Raw genomic sequence first — 21830 nt, forward strand, 5'->3', positions numbered from 1 at the left:
TATTTATTTAAAAAGATATTTTAAATTGATTAATTAATTGATAATTTATTTTAATAATTTATTATTTAAATATTTTTAGTCTAATTATCCAATTTATTAACTGCGTTATTTTAATAAAATAAAACTCCAAAAATAACAAAACGAATCATAACCTTTAGATTATCTATTTGAAATTTTGCACCCCTAAACTTTCTGCGCCCAGGGCAAGTGCCCCTCGGTCCCTCCCCTAAAATCGCCTCTGCATCCGAACATATGATAAGTCTGGCTTGATCACAAAGTAAATATCGGTCCATTTCAACCTATTGTAGCCATTGAGGTCATCTTGTTCTTCCTTGAGATGACCTTGTGCGCTTGACCGGAGCCCGTGTCCACAACTTCTCTTTTAATCAAACAATACTAAATTCCCTTTCACAAGAATGTCTTCATAGCTATTTGGGAAAGGCACCTGCTGAAAAATACAGGTACGCGTCTGCATACCAGCGCTTTCACTTTTTGGACGCACCTTGCAAGTGTTGCCTTAGGTATTGGCTTAATAGGGTAGCTCATATCTCGTCACTGGGTCAGCCGCTGGTTGTGTTAGGTTTACACGCCTTTCTATACGTCATTTCAGTCCAGAGTTTAGTCAATGTAAAGTTTGTTTATTGAAGTTAGTTTACAATCGACAGTGTTGCAGCAAACATTAGGGATACTATATTTGTTTCGGAGCTGAAGGTACTACAACATTGCAATTTGTCCTGCTACTTTTGATACATTATTGCTAATTTGACTAAAATAAATTAAAATGTTCGTAAAGTCTTTTTCTCATAACAGTATTTTATTTCTGAAGCGCCACCTTTTTCTTGGTCCGAATTGATGTTTCCAAAAATTGTCTTGGTTCAGTCATATTAAAAAAAAACGAATTTAATTTTACTGGGATGTTCCAACACTAAGTACTTAAAGATTCATGAGTTTTGTCGAAATTTTAAGTTCAGTTTTGAAATCATCCGTTTAGATCTATCGTATAACATAATCAAACAAGGTAAAACTTCTTAATGAGGTGTATGTTCCTATCTTGGAAAGTAGCTAAAATTAGACTTAATGAATGAGCAAGTTAATGATCAAGGAAATCAATCGAGGATAAAGTTGCTTCGGAGCACTATGTCCATTGACCTGCATGCATTTACTTTGAATTGAAAATGTGGTTCTCAAAATAGCAAAGCCCGTGTACATTCTGCCAAATGGCAGCGGCTTAATTTGCTATGTGGGGCAGTTGCCCCCCCCCCGCCCCCGCCTTCAAAAATCTTGTCAAAACTAAGATAGGCCTTCATAATTCAAGCATACACAGAAACGCATCATTTTTGTTTAGTAGGCTATACCTTTGCCTTTATGGTTCTATATCGCTCATTTTTTATTATTCACTTGGTCATTTTTACTTGACCTAGGAAAATTGACTCCTTGACTTGGGATTTATGAAGATGTGTTTTGTTGCTGCTACATCGCAGCTCAAGTCTGGATGGGGCCAGCACAGCGCAAAGCCATGTCAGCTTCTTGGCTATATTTATCTTAAGACTTGCCACTCCTTTAGAGACAATGGCTTGCGACAGCCAGGATTGAATTGCCCCGTCAGGGTTTCCAGACGGCTATTTCCATTGCATTGCCACAAGTCCTAAAGGCGATTAATACGAATTGTACAAATACTACCAGTAACAGTGACATCAATCGGAGCATGGTGCATGTACCCCCTAGATTTTTTACTCTCCCCCCCCCTTAGATCCTAAAATACCTTTGGGGGGGGGTATTTTCATTGAAAAATGTCCTTTTTGGTATTTTCCTTCGAAAATTAAAAAAAAAACGAATTTGGTCCGGCTAGACTTTGAAAAACACACTTTACCCCTCACCCCTAAATTTTTGTGAATTGACACCACTGACCGATAGTTTGGTTATTATGCGAACTCTAGTACATGCGCAGGATTTCCAGGAGACACGAGCCCAAAGCTCCCCTAAATTGTTCGCGTTCAAATTTGAGCAGTGTTGTCACAGTTAAAATTAGTTGAATAACTAGGCTGACTGAAATTTAAATGAGAATTTCTTCGATATTACTTTAAAATCGAGATACATTCCTTTGATAAGCCCCTTGAGGCCAATACAGCTGTGTATGCTCTTTCTCCATCCCGCTCCGCTTCATTAATGGCTCCCTCCCAAGGAGTTCCTTTGATTCTTTTCTTAATATCTCCCCCTCGAGGACGTCTTGTTTTTCGTTTGGCCCCAGGGTACTGGTGCGTTATATGATCGCTTTTATATACTAATGAGAGACGAAACCCGCCAGACTGGTTATTTACGATATTTAAACTGCTGTTTTTTGGGGTTTAGGAAGGGGGGTACCTAGGTTAGGTTAGGTTACGTATTTAATATATGCTATGCTTTACCACCCCCCCCCCCCCTCATGTGCAAATATATAGCCCAAATTGTCTTCTAAACTATTATATATTCATCCTATTTTGTTTCATTAGCATTAACCAAACTTGACTTTTTAGAAGTGACCATATAATGCACCAGTACCGGCCCCAGCTGGATTTCAAAAAAAATATTTTAAAACCTATTCGGTAGCCTACTTGCATGATATACGCCCTGCCTAATGTTCTTCTAATATGTTTCTCTGACACTCAATCCTATTGAAATATACCAAAGTAAGATAAAAAAAATAATATTTAAGAAACAAATTTGGGCTTTACCCCACCCCCCTTATTTGCACATAAGGGGTGAGGGCGGTAAAGTATAGCGGGTCTGCATGCCTAATGTGTTAGGTACAATTATTCTGCAGATTATGTAGTAAGAATTGTTTTCTACTTCACACAGTCCAAATACTTTACTCCCCCCCCCACCAAATTGGCAAACATATAGCCCAAATTGTATATTTTCCATCTATTCTGTCACTCCTCTTTGTCTTATCTCGCGCTAAGCTGGAATAAAACTAACGAAAAAAAAACGTTTCTACAATGCGTCAATAAATGAACAATTTGAGCGATAGGACGTTTATCATACAAATACCACATATTCTCCTTCATCTGCAAAACGTGGGCTAACCATATTCACTTTTCTTACGCATAGCCATAGCAAGTGGGATGGAATCCCGCTTTTCGTACATTTTATGTTTAATATACTGCTTGGGTACGATATTCTTATTTTTTTTTTTTTTTTTTTTTTTTTTTTAGAGAACACAAAGGTTGAAAAAAAAAAAGAAGATGGGTTTAGTTTCTGAAATAACCCTCATTACTGTTTGTGCATAAGTTCTAAGACCACACTGGCTAGATATGACGTATGAAAAAAAGAATAAATAAACACTGGAAAATGTTCCGCCAGTGAAAACAGAAAATGATGCAAATTTTGGCCAATGATGCCCTTCCAATGATTTTAAACCTTCTCTTGTGAAGTGTTGTGATAATTTTAATCTTATTTGTGCCATGCCTTTGATTTGAAAAAAAGTACTCACGAACTAAAATGACAAATCCGCAAAATAAGGAAAAACATTAAAATACAATCCATAAAAAAAATGAAACGACAAGCCTACAAGAAAAACAAAATTAAAAGAGCCAACCAATCAGACGTAACGGAAAAATAATCCCACTCAATTTTCATACCGAATAGATTCTTCAGTGAATGTTTAATCATTCACTCTACATCAAAGACTGTTTTTGAGCAACGAGTTTTTTTTAAACAAACAGGAGCTTGAAACATCCGGTGTGTGGTTCTCGGACATGCTGAATTTAGCTAGTCTAATTATTACTAAAATGCACCCTTTTTATGATTCTGTCGCTTCATTTTCTAGTCATTCACATTTTCTGCTAACAAATCGATGAATAACTTAACTCGATGGATCGAACTTAGTGAGTTTACCATCATAACAAGTAGATTTTTTTTCATAGATATTTTGCTATCAGTTTTTTTTTTAGAAATATGGCTACCATTGGCATGTGTCACTCTTTGACTAAGAATAATAATTATTAAAATTAAAAACAATTGCTCAAAATTTACGTATGTACATCCTGTATTAGTGCTCGACACAGGGGCGCTAATTGACGATTATGTAAAAGAATAAAAATTTGTTTACGATTTTTTATTTTCACCGACATTAAAAAAAAGGTATTTTCAAAATCTAGGGGGAGCTTTTTTTTTTTTTTTAATTAAGATACCAGAAACAGGATTTTTTCAGAATCTACAGGGCACTGACAAACCCCTTTGCCTTCAGCCCCTCCCCCAATTGACGTCCCTGGCTCAACATATAACCTCTGTTAAACTTTCACTAAAATATTGAGTGAGTTGTTGAGTTATTAATGTCTTTCATGTGCCAAAACTGACAGTCTGACGCTTGATTTATATGCTTTTACTTTCCTGGCTACTAATATAAATATGCCATTTTAGTTCGTGAGTATTTTTTTTTTAATAAAGGGCATGATATAAACAAAATTTTAATTCTTGCAACACTAGGCAATGGAAGGTTTAAAATGAATGAAATGGATTAAAAACTAAAAATGACTTCCGATAAGAAAAAAAAAAAAAAACAGGGAATGGGCAGCTACAGGTTGTTCTTTTTATTCTTTGTCCCATTAGATTTAAAGGCTTAAAATTACTTCCAAAAAGAAAAACACTTCAAGGTTTGGCCTAATGTGGGAGGCCTCTTTAGTTTTGTCCCATTAGAAAATTTGTTGGTCTATAGCCCTATGCAAGGAAGCTTATAAACTAAGAGCAGGGGCGTAGTTCCAGCATTTTTATTGGGAGGGGGGCAAGAGTGTCCCCCCCTCCAACAAAAGTGTCCGGACAAGAGTACATTTTTATATTATAAAAATATAATAATTTTTTCTCTAATTTATTGGGGGGGGGGGGGGCAAATCCGCCCTTCCCCAAGGATTGGGCAAATATAGGGCGTTTGTTTTTGTTCTGTCCCATTAGATTAAAAAACTGAAAATGATTTCCAAAATAAAAAATTCAGAAATTGGGCAACTATGGGGTGTTTTGTTTTATATTTTTGTCCCATTCAAAAAATTGTTGATCCATAGCTCAATGCGAAAAAAAACTGGAAATGACATCACTGCAGTTCTAGTTTTAAATTATTGTTCTATGTCGGTGAACAAGAAAAGGAAAGAACAGTTTTTAGAATTGACAGTTGACAGTTATTGTATTCGTTGTACTATTGAGTTTCTGAATAGTTGGTAAACCTTCGGGTTACATCAAAGGCCTTCTTTTAAATAGATCCGGTGTTTCCAGGTTCCTTTTCAAACAACGTGTAAAAAAACCTTGGCGATTTTCGGTATCTTCTTTTTTTTTATGTCGGGAGACTGATATGGAATACGGCAGATCTCCCAAAAAATCGGCAGAATTGGCAATACTGACTAGATTATATATAACTACTTCTTCTTGTTGTTTGATTACCTGGAAACCCTAGCGCATAAACTCCATGCAATTGTGTGGCTTCTATAACAGAAGTTTTCTATTGATTGCAATTTAAAGGACAGGATTATGTCTGTAACTATATTAACAAAGTCACTATAATTATCCATACTGAATTTAGGAAATAACACCGAAATTTCACTTTAGGGACAACCATCTTTGGAGCACACTTCATCTAAGGATTTTCGTAGCTCAACCATATTTTGGCACCGTTCGAGGATGATTCAAAATCAACGGCCCTTGTGTTTGAGTAGTATTTCTTAAAGAATTGTGACAAAAGTTAAACTTTAGCGTAAAGAGCAAGGGTTGAGGAAGGGGAAGCTCCCCTAATATTGGATAATCATGTGCGAGGACTATATGTTTTCCCATTTAGCAAGAAATATGAAATCTATAGGAAGAAGTAATTTTATTCAAATGTTAGCGCGGTAGCTTAGGCATGAACGAAAGGGGAGAGGGTTCTGGTTGGACCTCTACCTCCAAAACATACATATTTTCTCATGTTTCTCCTTTATTTTTTTGCCCGTTTTGACTAATTAGTTCCCCCTTTCCTTTAGTAAATTTCCAAACACATTCCTGCGGTTGTCTAGTTTTACAAAACTGTAGAAATATTTCTTCTTTTAGTTTTAGTTCATTTTTATGAAGTATTAAAACTTTTTTTCGCTTTTTATTTTTACAGTCTGAAGAACCAAAAATATGTATTTTCCAAGGCTTTGCCATTTGTGCATTTAAAGTACGTAAATATTATCAATATTGCCCCTCTACTAATTGCTGCAAAAAAATTTCACGGTACTGTATTGTCACAGCAACTGGGCTTGTTTGCGAAATTTCGAATCAACTCGGCAATAGGAAGTGGGTTTGCAATCAGTTACAACAAAAACTACCTTCCTCACATACTCACCCACAAGCATACATGACTATAATTTTAGCAAAAAGACATTTTAAGCTCTCATATGGTATATTGCGGTCGTCTAATTATAAAGAACAGTATAACTGATTCCTTTTTTTCCCTAATTTTAAAGAACATTTTAAAGATTAATTTTAATCTTTATAATTTTAATAATTTTATTAAATTTTAATCTTTTTTTAATTTTAATTTATTTATTTACTTAATTTTAATTTATTTTTTTATTTAATTCATTTATTTAATTTTAATTTATTTCATTTTAATCTATATAATATTCATAATTTTAAAGATTCCTAATTTTAAAGAATAGTATAACTGATTCCTTAAAAAGCTTAAACTGAATATTAAAAAAAAAACAAGGTTCGAGAAGCAGTTTTCCTGAGGTATTATCAAAATGAAAGAAATTGCTGTCCTATATTTCTGTTCTAAAAAGCTTTAATTTGATTGGTTTAAATTTGTGATCTATATACTTATTTATATTATGTCTTATTTATTAGAAAAATTCCAAGAACCTCAAGTAGACGATCACGAATTCCGTGGGCTTGGAGTTATTTCAACAGGCCTTTATGCCAGACTCTGATCGATAGTTTTTGTATTATCAAAATACAGCACCTTAATGTCGTACCCTTGGGTCAGAGTTCAACCCACTCGTTATGTTGGGCATTCAGAAAACCAGTGGTGGGAGTTTCCGGTGGAACCCATACTGCTTATCGCTAATAAGGTTTGACTCCAGATGTTTGTTATGGGTTTTATTGAAAATGCCATCATAAACCTTAACAGTGCAAGAGAGGAAGCTTATCAGCCTATAGTTTCAAATTCGGGCAGGGTTGCTATCTAGCTTGGGAATAGAGATGACATGGTCAGACTTCCACAACCTTGGAAATGATCTGGAGCTAAAGCAGAGCAAGAAGAGTGATTTCAGAAGGCTGGCTGTTTCAGCACTACATTATTTGAAGATAAAGCATACGGGATGTTATCTGGACTGGACGATTTTGGCTACATCAAGACACTGTAGATTCCGCTGGACTTTCGAAGCAGAGTCGTTGAAGCGGTTGTGGGGTTATATGTGGGATGAAGAAAGTTGTGGACTTCCTTACCATGGTCATTAAGACTTGGAAACTCGGAAAATGCCTTAGCAACAAACTTTTGTCTTTTCCTAAGATTCTTGAAACATGATCCTGTTAGTCTGAAGGGAGGGAATTAACGTCTCTTTTGATGACCGTATTGCCGTATTGCCTTATGCCTTATGAACATCTCTCCGTCAATTTTTTGCCGAAGTATTTTGGAGTCTGGTGGCGAAATCCTCCTCGTATTATAGTTGGGATTGGCGAATCACACAACCATCGTCACTACGCGCTTTCACGAATCTAACTTGATCGTCTTCGCTCTTGGCAAAAGCCAGCGTTTGTGGTCTTCTACATCGGTCCGATACCCTTGTCACAGTTGGCATTGAGCCAAGGTTTATTTTTGTCTGATATCTGTATTCTCTCAGGTGAAGAGGTTTTATATATCTATTGCTGTGTTGACGGATATGGCCCCTCCCGAAAAACATTCTCACGTCCATGCCCAAAATGGAGTTTGGAAAACCCATTTTTGATTTAATTTTGATGCGTATCGTGTGCTTTTAACAAAACTGTAAATCTTGTTTCTAACAAAAAAGTATGGAAGTTTTAGAGTCGAACATCGATGAGTTACTCAAATCTCCTTTCTTGCAAGATGTATATGTCTTTTAGTATTGCTGCTTCTTTCATGACAGAGCCTGTGATGGATTATCAGTGGTGATGGATTGTCTTCATACAAATATAGATTAGTCACGGTGCGTGTAATACGCCTCAAACTTGATTAATTTTTTTTTATCTCCAAACGTCTTTCATTAAAATTGCACGGTAAATTCTGTTTACGTCTACAAAATTATTTTAAGTCATCAGTGAAACGAAAATAGCATGTAATTAGTTTTGCACTTAGTAGGGGGGTGCGGGGGTTTAATATATCTTCAAAGGATGCCCTTCCAGAATAAATACAAAATCCAAGCCTAAAAAGAATTCTTCTTGTTTTTTACCTCATATCAGAAAGGCTCCCTTCACCCCTGACCTTCTACCCTTATTAGGGAGAATCGGATGCGTGTAAACTTGGGAATTATGTTGTCACTTCAACACATTACAAAATTATGGGTGTTCAAATTCAGTATATGGAAAAGAATCTGTTATATTTGGGTAGGGCTGTATCCAGAATTTTTTTTTGGGAGGGGTATACAAAAGATTTTTTTTGGAGGGGGGGGGGGAGAGTTACAAAAAAAACTTTAAAAAACACATCAAAAATTTATTTATATTTATTTTTGTTGCGTTTTTTACGAGTCGGAAAAACATTTCGGGGGGGGGGGGGTTCAAACCCTCCCCCTAGATACGGCTTTGCATTTGGGGCTCTGAAAACCCCTGTATAAATGACTTAACTCTACCAGTATCTACTGCATCGTTTCCCTGTTTTTGACCAATTCTGACTTTTAGCTACGTAAATGCAGTACATGTAAAATCCTAGCTTGTACTACAGAACCGACCAATCGGAATGGCAAGATTTTGGTTTGAAAAGCCTCTATCATCAGTAATTTGCTTCTGTCTGCTAATATTACGCCTTTCACCAGATTCATCATACGTGTGGGAAAACTGTTCCAAACATCCATATTTCCTGAGTTCAAAAAATTACGCCTTAAATCTGCTCTTTGATTTGTCGATGACAAATTTTACGCTTAAAAGTTGAACACTGTTCAACGCAATAAATTGCGAGTAGGATTCACTACTGGTGCTGTAGTTATCATGATAAGTCCAATGATGGAGCTCTTAATTTCCAGCTCTTTCTGTTCCTGAGGTACATGTTTTTTGCCACTAAGGAAATTGCCACAATCAAAATGTTTGTGGAAAGTTTTCTGAACTTGAGATTTCCTTTCAGATAAACAGATACTCATTGTATCAATTTGGTTTATAATAAAAAAAAAAGAGCTTACAAGTATGCAAATATAAATGAAGAAGGATGTACTATATTTCATCCACTCCAGAAACCAAAGGGCTGAACACCAAAGGGTAAGAAACCAAAGGGTTCTTAAACATACGAAATCTTATGATCTAACATTTGATTCTTGGACTCTATCCATTTCTGAAATAATTAATTTTGCAACAGTATTCATGTTACCGTGAAAGACCAAAATCTGATGAATATCGAAATTCAGCGGTGATAGTCCGAAATAAGGATACTTAACAAATATTTCGGACATAAACTAAGCGACTATAAGATAAGATAAGATTTATTGCAAAAAGCCCGTGGGCCATAGCAACACAGAATACACCCTACAAACAAAACTCAGAAACAAAATACAATTTCGGATAATATAATTTAAAAAAGAAAAAAGAACAACAAAAAGACAAAAAAGAAACAAACCAAGGATCAAGATTTTAACCAACAAACGCCAATAATAATGAAATTCGAATCCTAAAAACCGTAGCAAGCTATCCCCTCAAACATGCTTCCCTATGTTTAATCCCTAAACGAAGAAACTTACACCATTGTTTAATAGCACATGCGTTCCTCTCAGCCATCTGCTCAATTAACCAGCATTCACTCCCAAACACTCGTCCAAAACATTCATTCCGCAACTCAGACAGCTCTTCACACTCGGATACAAAATGAAAGAAATTCTCATTCACACATCCACTCATAAAGGGAAACAAATAGGGGCCAGCCGCCAGCCTAAACTTTCCCCAATTTTTTTTCTCTCACGTAAATCTAATTATGTTTGTAGACCAGTCAGCTTTGCCAGTTTTATGCAAAGTTTGATGGTGACAGGTTAGGATAGTGCATAAATTTCAGAAATAGGCTAGAAATTAAGTTAGAATCTCTAAGTTAGAAATTAAGTAAGCTAGAAATTAAGTTAGAATTAAGGTGAATGCCAACAAACACATAGTCGCTTGGTGTAGGCCTATCTCCGAAATATTTGTTAAATATCTTTGTGTCGGACTTTCACCGTTAAATGTCAAAATTCATCAGATTTCGGTCTTTCATCGTAACATCCCCACAACTTGCCACGATTAGATAGTTTGTCACAAACATTTATAAAATTCAAAATCTACTGTCGGATAAGCCCTTTCTCAAGTTTCAACGACAACCCATTCAATTTATTTTCTGCGGAAAAAATGAGACATTCAAGTACTACCCCTGATAAGATACGATTTATGGCAGTTTTTGGGATGTGTGGAAAACTGTTGTAGAAAGTTGTATTCAACGGTAAAACATTTCTTCAAGTCCTTCTTTTGCGGTGGTGGGTTGCCCCTTCTCACAACTAGTCAAATTTTGTATTTAAAAATTTTAGCATATGGTTTAAGGCAATAATTGTTACATAATTTTCATTAGAATTATTTCGCTAATGTTTCTCGTTATACGCTTTTTCCAAATGCAGAAATTTTCTACCATTGCAATCATGTAAACTGAGAGGAAAGGTCAAGCGCGGTTTCGTTGCTTAGCAATGGGTAAAACAAATTTAATAGGCGTTCTCGTACACCGATTCTTATTCCCTTTACATGGGATATGTTTTTTTTTTACATACTTTAAGCACTTGTTTTCTTTTCAGGAGAAAGTGAATAGGATTAAGCCAAAACGAAGTTGAAATGCGCTGGATACTTTTTTCATCGTTGTTGCTGGCCTTCTCAGCGGTAAGTACTAGAATACACGTTATCCCCCCCACACACACAGACAATAGCCTCAAGTATAGATGACAATATAGGTGCACAAGGGCCCATATGGGGGGGGCAAAAGGAACAAAGTGATTTTTGACTCCATGGCTACAAAAAACTCAGGGAGGTCTTTTGAACCAATATCAGGAGACCCCCCCCCCCTGCATGCAAACAAGGGTAGAATCTTCAGGGAGCTTTAAGTCACAACAGCGATAATGTTTGAAGCGTTTAGTATAGTTTACGCATACTTGATCGCTGATAAATGCGGCAAAGCTTCAGCTGAGTGTGGGAGTTCAGAAGGGCTCCCACTTCCAAAATCATGTACACCAGATGGTACACGCCACACGTGGCGGAAGTTTTTATTATGTATGGCACGAATTTTGCCATTTGAAGAGGTGTGATGTGGCGGAGTAAGTAGTTCTCTGATATCTATATTAGCGGTAGGGAGTAGGCAAGGCGTCGACATATTCTTCCAAGGGATGTGTCTGATGTTCTTGGGCAACCACAGACATTTTTCGGGGAGCCTTCAAATATTTTTTGTTGGGCTCATTTATTTTTTAAACGGCTCAGAGCATTTACCAATTGACCTTTCTCCTTCCTTTGGGTTCCTATGTCTAAGCTAAAAATTCTCTATCTAGCCAAAGCGCAAATTCCAGGGTTTCGTGGACAAATCTTATCTAAGAGTTCCCCTATGTCCAGGCTGTACCGGATTCTCAGCTAGACACATACGAAGGATTTTTGGGGTAGGATGAAGGGATGAAATTCATCAAAAAGATTAAAATAAGAGCAATATTAAAGTGGATGGGAATTAAAGTAAAAAAGTTAACAATAATATGAACTTAAAAAACCTTCTTCTAATTGCGTTGTGGTTGCATATTTCCATTTACTTCTTTACTGCTAAAGATTTCCTGTGCTTGCTATGCCAAAAATTTTCTGTGTTAGGTAGAACAACCTCCCCCAATTGACGCCACTGGTATATAAAGCACCAAATAAGATGTTACGAACAAATTAGACCAATTGATATAGTGTAATTGTAACGTAAATCCTAGTTGCATGAAGCATGTTGCATACATGTCGTATTTTCAGGGTTTTAGAGTTCCTTGGTGTTAAGCCATTCCAAGGTTTATTAAAGATCGGGGTCCGGTTCCTAACTCTATTGGTGGCTTAGGTTCAGGCCTTGTGATATGGGATGATCATTCCAGCCACTACTTCATAACCTTTATTCGTCACAGAGCAGAGGTGGTTTTAGGGGAGGACCAGAGGGAGCATTTGCCCTGGACGCATAAATTTTAGGGTTCAAAATTTCAAACCAATAATCTAAGGGTTATTAATCATTTTGTAATTTTAAATTTTATTAATAAAGTAGAGGGTACAGTTAATAAAGGAAAATAATTAATAAATTATTAATTAATAAAATAAAACTGAATTTAAAATAATTAAATGAAAATAATTAGAATAATTAAATTGAAATAATTAACGATAATTAGATAATTTAAATAATAAACAAAAAAATAAATTATTAATTAATAAGTAAATTGAAAATAATTTTGTTAATAAATAAAATTTTATTAAAATGTGGCCTGCAAATTTTGTAGAAGACAGGGCGGGGGGCGCAAATCAAGATTTCGCCCCGGGTGCAAGAGGGGCCAGGACCGCCACTGTCGTAGAGTGCATTGAAGCTAACGTGGTAGCAATTTTTATTTACCTGAAAATCAAGAATTAAAATTGTTGTAAGCCTCAGGTATTAAAGGAAGCAGACCAATTTAGAATCAATTTAAAAGTTTACTTTTAACGGTTTGGTTATTTTAAAATATGTGTCAGTGAGCTAATACGATGAGAAATAAAGCGAGATCCTTCACACGACATAATTGTAAAATTGACTTCTTCAAGCTAAGGAAATGAATAAAAAAAGTCGTGCTTTACGCAGGATCTAAGGAATTACGATTTTCTGCAAGCACCTCGTGAATTTTAAAGAACTGGGTTTTGGAAGGGATAGTCGTTGCAAATTATGAGACCACAAAAGCCGGTAAGACTACCCCTAGACCATCGTGTAATTTTATATAGACTCAAATTAAGAGGTGGTCATTGTAAAGCGCCGAATGTTTTTTTATGGGCTTCCTTTTATTTTTATTATAAATGAATAAACATTTTTGCCCAAAACAGAAACTAACACATCGGAGGTGCTCTAGAGACGCCTCCATCCGCGAAAAATCGCCTGAGTTTTACGATTTTTTTCTGTTTACCCTATACGTTTAGCATTGATACTGCTGTATTAACGAATTTATGACCTTCCTCTAAATTGTTATTTTTAAAAATGAGAAAGAAACTGTTTAATGCTATAGCCAAAAGCAACGATAAAAATCGGTAGTAAAGTCGATTAAGGAAAAATCAAACGAAGACTAAGTTCTGTTTAATTCTTTTATGCCTTTCTTAGTTACGAGTCAAAACTAAAAACAGAAAAAAAGGATTGTGGAGCCGTAATGAAACAAAACCAAAAACAGATAAAAATTGATTGTGAAGCTGCAATGAATCAAAACCAAAAACAGAAAGAAATTCGATGTGCTAAAACACTTTCTCGGCTACTGGCAGCTCATTCTTAGTTTGGATCTTTAATTCGGCTTAAATATGAAAAACTAGAGAAGATTTGGCATAGAAAGCTCGTTTTTATTTGATATTAAATATTTAAATAGTTACTGCATCCTCAATTTCTCTGTAGCCACCCTCGTAGTTGAAGGGTCTGAAAACTTGCAACCCCACCCTATAAATACATTTTATAAAAATATGATTTATCAGCTTGCTCACTTTCGAAATCTTAAACATCAGGTGAGCAGGTGACACGCGCCGCGCGTGATACATGGTTAAAGCTTGCTACGCGTGGTGGAACAAATGTGACGTTCCGATATGTACATCAGTGATCAGATAGCAGAGAGAAAGCACTCCGTCGGAATAAGGAAACAGTCCTAAGTCTAAAAATTTTGTTTTTTTTGGGTATTTGGGTATTTATTTTGAGCCTAAATTCGAAAAACAGATGAATCATGTGAAAAACAAATGCAAAAGTTTTTCAACAATTTACTGGTAAAAATGATTCTTACTGTTTACCACTGTAATTATTTACACAGGTGGCCAGGGTCTGTTCTCCGCAGAAATTAAATTTGAATGATTAAGAAATCTTAGCGTATTAGAATATATTATAGAGAATAAGATTTTTTTACTTTCACGACTGGTAAGGTCACCCACAAACAAGAGCGTATCCAAAATTTTTGTTCTGGGGTGTCTTATCGGCGGTGGAGGGGGGGGGGGGTAGGAAACTTAAAGGGGTACAAAGAAACTTTAAAGCGCATAAGAATTTTTTTGTATGTATGTTGGTTATGTTTTTACAATTTAAGTAAAATTTCGGGGGGGGGGGATTATACACTTAAACCCCCCTCCTGGATACGGCCTTGTCCACAGATGATCCTTAAGCCATAGAAATCTGATTAGCAGAGACCTGCTTGAGAAGGGATAAAGGGAACCATAAGAATTTTCGGTATTATAGATTCAATACAATGTTATTTTATTTACATAACAATGTTATGTTATTTTATTTTATTATAGTACAATGTTATTTTATGTTATTTTTCTGCTAATTTATTTTTATATTTTATGCACAACTACACGAAGTTTTCGATATAAGTTTCAAGTAAAAGGGGGGGGGGAGGTCGCAGGACAAATCGTAACAGCTCAAGTTTTTTTTTACGATTCATCTCCCAACGCATGCGCCTTGACTTGGGGTTATCTTTTTTCTTGCTGGCCGAAAAAAGGACCGGCCTTTTATTCCAAGAAAAAATTGCTTTTCAGCTTTTAGGACACTTTTTAACCTACATACAAGGGGAGGGGTATTAAAAGTTCCTTCATTGAAATTTTAAAAAGTGACGTCCTGAAATCGTGTTTTTTCCAATTTGGGACCCTCCATGGAATAATTATCTGACGCGTGGCTGGCTCTCTCCGATAAATCATTGTTGTCGTAGGAAAGTAATTAACAAGGAAATGACAGCTACCTGGAAGGATGAAAACGTACATTTTCAGTACAAATAATGTCGCCACTACCACTACTACACCTAAAGATCTATCCGACATTTTCGAACTTGAAACAGATACCAAAAATTGTTTTCTGAGCTGTTTTCAAACGAATAATCAGCAGGACTCTTTGGGAACAGCTTAGGCATGAGATTTTGTTAATTACCTCGGACGCGTCAAAATGTTCATAACAGGTCAAACTATAAGAGTATGTCAACGGCCGTTTTAGGATTTGAATCGTAAAAAAGTAATTTTTTGGCAATATTTGCTAGAATTGCAGCACTTTTTTGGTCAAAAACAGATGTTGACTTAAAACCTTCCTCTTTATCCTGGAAAATGTTTTGGAGCCACGTGGAAAAATGTCTGTGGGTGTCCGTGCCAGATAGTATCACTTTTAAATTTGTTCTTCCCCAAACCAAATTTATACAGTCAAATTTCTTAGTAGAAATTTAAGGTACTTATGTATTAAACGTACTCTTTTGGAAACCAATCACGAAAAACCCGCCCATTTAAGAGAGCGCTATAGAGTAATGCAATGCAAGGTGTGGTTTTCATTGCGTTAAAGATATTTAAACTGTTGTTTTTTTGGGGTTTATGGGGGGGGATGTACCTAGGTTAGGTTACTTATTTAATATGTGCTATGCTTACCCCCCCCCCCCTAATCTGCAAAAATACAGCCCAAATTTGTTTCTAAACTATTATATTCATCCTATTTTATTTATTTCATTAGCATTAACCAAACTTGACTTCTTTAGCAGTATATAAAAGAGTACGTTTAATACATAAGTACCAAATTTAATATGCATTTACAGGATTGTACGCAGGGAAGGAGGAGGAGGTTTGGGATCACCTCAATTTTAGTTTAAGTATTTTTATGATTATGATCAAAATATCATTTTTGGGTAATTGGCTTCCTTTTCCGTTCTTAGTATATACCACTGCCCTCTCTCTATCCCAAATAAATTTCTGCCCGTGTACCTTAACCTTTATTATCCTTTCACAGACGTAAAATTCATGTTTCATTTCTTGAAAGTTTTTTCTCTGCTCGCATTAGGTTTTTCCTCTGTTGCCCCTTTTTTGTTGCCCATATTTTTCCTTTTGGCACAATTCTAATGATTTTTTTTTAACTTTTGGGGCTGTGTCCCATAGCGCAGCTCCTCCTGGAATGGATTCTTTTCTCCCAATACCACATTGTGTTTGCTCTCCGCGTAGGCCTACTCTAAATATGAAGTTACTTCTTTGGATTTGGCTCTAATTTCTTATATTGTCCAAGTATATTTCTGTGTTTTTGAATTTACATCACTTTTCAAAATCCCTCCTCCTGAGAGACTCGAGCTTACACGCACGAACGTTGCCTACATATTAGCAGGAATCAACAAACTGCGTGAAAAAGTTAGTTTTCAATATTCGCGAAATTTTTGTACTCATTTTTTAGAAAATTTTGTACAGTATTTTTAGAAAATCTTTTGCTGATTAAAGCGCCGCAAGGCATGTACCCAGGATTTTTGACTATGAATGAATGATCTTATTCAGTGATTAAACCCGTACAGAGCATTTCAATACTCAGAAAAATATCAAAAACTGAAAATCACAAGCAAAATACTAAACACCACAAAGAAACAAGGAAAAAGCAAAAACAATAAGTTGACAACAATTATTAGCACTTAATAGTAATTAATGAAGGAGAAAAGGAAAAAAAAATTATACAATATCTAGTCTCTTTGTTTCTGTTCAAGCATTCCCTACCGAGCCTCTTTGATGAACCAGATAACATTAATATTAAAATTATTAGAGTAAGAAAAACCTCGTAATTTAAATTGCATTTCAGTTCTTTCATTTTCAAAAAATTTACACTCAAAAAGATAATGATATAAAGTCTCCTCGTCACCACTGTCACAATTGGAACAATTACTTTTATTAATTTTACATAAAAATGAATTTAGTTTACAGTGACCAGTTACAATTTGTGTCAGTTTATAATTAGGAGTAATTTTTGTGACTTGAAGAAGGATTTTGTGACTATCTACCTTAGTTCTGCCCTAGGAATGACAACTGGACGGATGATAGATAGACTTATTTATCTACAAATGAAATGACATTATATTTATACAATCCTAAAAAGAACTTATCCCTTTGAAGGCAGTGGCGGGTCCAGGGGGCGCGCCCCCTAGCGTAGTGTAGATTACTTAATTAACTCAAGTTTGCGTTAATTAAACTTTCTCCTAACGCAAGTTTACTGGATCAACCTATTTTGTGCCCCCTCCCCCTACAAAAAACTTTTCGGATCAACCTATTTTGCCCCCCCCCCCCCAAAAAAAAATCCTGGATCCACCCCTGTTTGAAGGAAACGCATTGAAGTTCTGAAAATAACTAAAAAATTTAAAATACTTTCTTATATCATTTCTAAAAGCGCTTCACTTTGTTTTACCCCGAACACCTAATGTACAAATATAATGTCTAAATTATTCCTTATCCGTTTAGGTAGTGGCGTAGTTTCGTCAAAATCCAAGGGGAGGGGGCCAATTTGGAGCTAATTTTCCAAAATCAAGTGAAAATGACAGTAAAAACTTAAAAATAAGCCATTTGGTACCATAAAGGTACAATTTAGTAGTATAAATGTATAATAAAGGTACTTTAAAGTAAATATGTACTAAAAAAATACGTTTCTGTCGATGCTTGAATTATGCAGGCTTATTAGTTTTGACAAGATTTTGGAGGAAATTAAATTTCAACTGGGAGGCAAACTGAGGATAGGGGGGGGGCAGTTCCATCCCCCTGCCCCGTAGCAAATTACGCCCCTGTTTTTAGGAGTGATATAAGAAAGAATTTTTAAAGCTGTTTTCAGAATTTTATATTGCTTCCATCTGAGAGGAAGTGATTGTAGTCACTACCAGTAACATAGTAATTTATTTTTCTGTAAGCATTTGTACTATACTTCTTTATTTATTCGTATCGACTCTTTTGGCCACTCTATACAAGAATTAAGCATGATGGCTAATCACTTGTAACGATATAGTCAATTGTGTAAGTAATAGCACCTTTCATCACATAATTCTCATGCATTACCATCCATTCACTTTCGGCTTAGCTGAAAAAAAAAACTTTCTACCGTCCTAAATATACGCGGTTTGTGACCCACTGCCGAGAGCGCACCACACTGGTTCCGCCGGTTTTTTCTTTAGACAATGTTGCCAGATGAATTTCACTTTGCATACCAAATGAAAGAAACTAAATTAAGGGATGACCGTATTGACAGAGTGTCAATTTTGGCGACCTCTCGTTATGGCTAATTAGTGAGCTCATTCAAATATGTGGACATTAGTGCGTGGAGGTGAGGAGGTTATATTTTGAATGAAAATAATTTTTGTGAATGACTGTTGAATAGTTTCCTGACTTGTTTGGATAATGTCAAGGAAGTGTTATAAATTACAATGAGTGAGCCGAACTGTCACAGGCAGTTATGAATTGGCATGGGGTTTTATCATAACAATAGGGTTATCAAATATGTGTATAAATAGCAGGGATGTCACATCACAAACTGTTGGACGGAAGGGGGGGGGGCAATTTGCGTGGGTACTTATTAAGAATCCGGTAGTCACACGAGACAGACTGCATCGAGAAACACCGATATGCTTAATGAAAAACAGGTTTCCACTGCTTGTGAGGTGTTTCTCACTCCTTGACAAAGATTTAAACTTTAGTTTTTTGGGGTTGAAGGGGCAAAAAAGGTAGGCTACCTAGATTAGGTTAGGCTACGTATTTAATATATGCTATGCTTTACCACCACCCCCCTAATGTGCAAATATATAGCCCAAATTTGTTTCTGAACTAATACATTTTTATCCTACTTTGTTTTATTTCATTAGCATTAACGAAACTTCACTTCTTGCGTGACTACCGGATTCTTAATAAGTACCTTTGCGTGCCACTAGATTAAGTTTAAGGGTGCCCGTTTAAATTATTTATTTTGGTAACAAATAGTGTTAATTAATGATGTCGTAGGAAAGGTCTGAAGCGACAAAATATATTGCTGATTTTCTGGACATTAAATTTAAAAAAAATGATATTAAGTTTAAAAAAAAAAAAAAAAGAAACAAATATATCGTCGTAAACAACAAGGGGAAAGATTTTACTTTGTTCTGGGTAAAGGGGAGGGGGTAATACAGGAGTATATTATTTTCATTTTTTCATTTCATTTTGTTTTCATTTCAATTGTAAATGGAAAGGTGGTGAGGTCTAAAAAATTATTTATCAGTTAAAAAAAATGTATAATTAGTCTTAGAAATGAAGCTAACTCCTTAGCGAAAGTGTAAAGACTCAAAAAATCTCATCCCTAGCGAAAAATAAAAAATTCACGACTTCTAAGCATCAAATTGCTATTTCACTAACTTTTTTTTAATGCCTCTGACTTGCTCATTTTCAATCGTTCATTTTGATTTTGCGCTTTTACTTTTGCCTCAATTAACATCAGAAAATTTCCCTTTTCACGGTAAAATTCACAGCTTTGAGTCAAAATTCTAAAGATAATTCTTTTTATTATCGTAAATAAACACCCTTTCCAAATTTAATGCTCAATATGCGTTTGAATGAGTTCTTTTGTATCAATACAAAAACAAATACAATCAATATTAAGTGGTTGTTAATGAGAAAACTTGGAGCAGCAGTCCCTTCTTAAAAAAGTTTTCTTTTTATATTTTTTTAAAAGAAAAGAATAGCAGACAGTATCGTAGATTTTCGATTTGATACCAAATTAAGAAATGCAATCACAAATTCCCCGTCACCTGCAATTGTATTTATATATTTATATATATATATTTATATTTATATATATTATATTATATATTATATATTATGTTATATATTATATATATTATATTATATATATTATATTTATATTTATATATATATATATATTTATATATGTTTCTTAAGTTTGTTTTTATGGAAAATTTTTGTGTTTGAAATCTTAAAAAATGATTAATTTTTATAGAATTTTTTGGCACTTGGGCATTATATGGGCATTTCTAAAAAGTCAAGTTTGGTTAATGCTAATGAAATAAAATAAAATAGGATGAATATATAATAGTTTATAAACAAATTTGGGCTATATATTTGCACATTAGGGTGGGGGGGGGGGGGGTGTAAAGCATTGCATATAGTAAATACTTAACCTAACCTAACCTAGGTACCGCCCCCCCCCAAAACCCCAAAAAACAACAGTTTAAATATCATATACGTAAGGAAAACCACGCTATGCATTCCATTACTCTGAAGCCGTCTATTAAATTAACCCGTCAAAAACGGGTTTTTCATGACTGGTTTCCTTGTAGGGTCCCATAAAATGCCCAAGTACCGATTTTTTCTTATGGCGGTATATATGGTGGATACAAAATTTATAGAATTTGATAGCGGAGCAATACAATCAATAAAAATACAAACATAATCAGTTAAAGGTTAAATAGTCGTGCTTGTGTATTAGAGTGACCACACTGTATTTCTTGATCTGTTGTAAAACCGGTTTTATTTTGTGCACTCGGAGATAATTAGCTTATGGAATATACCAAAATATGATGAAAATACAATACTTTAGTAACAAAATTATGGAAACTACAACATATAATTATAGAGCATTATAGAGAATTATAGAGAGCATTATATTAAATACCTAACCTAACCAACTCTATATACAAAATATTTAATTAAAATATACCTGCATAGTAGTTTATCTCGCTCAGGCTAAGCTAATTATCTCCAAGTGCACACAAAGAAAACGGTTTTACAACAGATCAAGAACAACAGTTTGGTCGCTATAATACACAAGTACCTGGTCGTTGATTTGAAATCTCTATTGTTACCTAAGTTGAACAAGCAAAATTAAACATTTTTCTTATGATCAAAGCATTCCTGAAAAAAAAGTAATTTTGAGGAAGCATGTGAAACCAATAGTATATAATCTGAAAGTAAAAGGAATTTAGAATGTTACAGACTTTTGTCTGGTGTTGTTGATGCCTTGTAATTAATTTTCGGCATTTCTCTTACGAGACAATATTTTGCCAAAAATAACTTGAATCTAATACGGACCGTTCAAAGCCCAATTTGGCTAAGTCCATAACAGAATATTCAAAAAGATGGGTCATTGCTAGTTTGAGCTTAATGTACCTACTATTCTGTGCAAATGCACATATGTGTTTGACCCCAGGGGGAGGGGGAGGGTGAGAATAGGTTTTAAAGGGAAATTAAAAGTATTAAAAGAAGAATACATTTCCTGTTGTATGATTTTGAGAGCTATTCAAAAGCTTCGCCACCATAATGGCAGTAGATGTTAAAAGCGAAGTTGGTTGCATTGGCTTCTGAAATACCTAGATCTTGAGTAATTTTCGGTCAGGACCAAGTCAGTTTTTGAGGAAGCCCAAAGAGCTCAATCTTTTCGAGCCGATCTGACTAAGTCCGCAAAATTGATAATTGCGATAATTCAAAAATATAGATCATTGCTACTTTTGAACTTAATACACCGATTATTTCGTGTATATATCTACTTAGGTTTGACCCTTAGCGGATGGGGTAAATATGTAGATTAAAGGGACCTTAAAAATTGAAGAGTGGATGTACTGTTGTATAAAGTTGAGGACTATTCAACATACTTAAAGGAAATGGGAACTTCGATGGCGGGTGTAAAAAGGGAGGCTCCGAATAGATTGGGATGGAGGAGGAGCGTGCGTAGCTGTGTT

General features: G+C 35.2%; 1 protein-coding gene across 1 annotated transcript in view; it reads left to right on the forward strand.

Moving 5' to 3' along the window:
* The first annotated feature begins 592 nt into the window (after nucleotides 1-592).
* The window catches only part of LOC148941241 (uncharacterized), a 44195-nt gene continuing 22957 nt past the window's right edge, over nucleotides 593-21830 (forward strand). Inside the window, exons 1-2 of the mRNA XM_089104498.1 lie at nucleotides 593-711; nucleotides 10944-11025. Coding sequence (XP_088960624.1) covers nucleotides 10981-11025 — 45 coding nt within the window. The 5' untranslated portion in view covers nucleotides 593-711; nucleotides 10944-10980. The remainder of the gene's footprint in view (nucleotides 712-10943; nucleotides 11026-21830) is intronic.

This window comes from Artemia sp. Qi Xiang Cuo, chromosome 18 (assembly GCF_049724085.1).
Source record: "Artemia sp. Qi Xiang Cuo chromosome 18, ASM4972408v1, whole genome shotgun sequence".
Lineage (NCBI taxonomy): Eukaryota > Metazoa > Arthropoda > Branchiopoda > Anostraca > Artemiidae > Artemia > Artemia sp. Qi Xiang Cuo.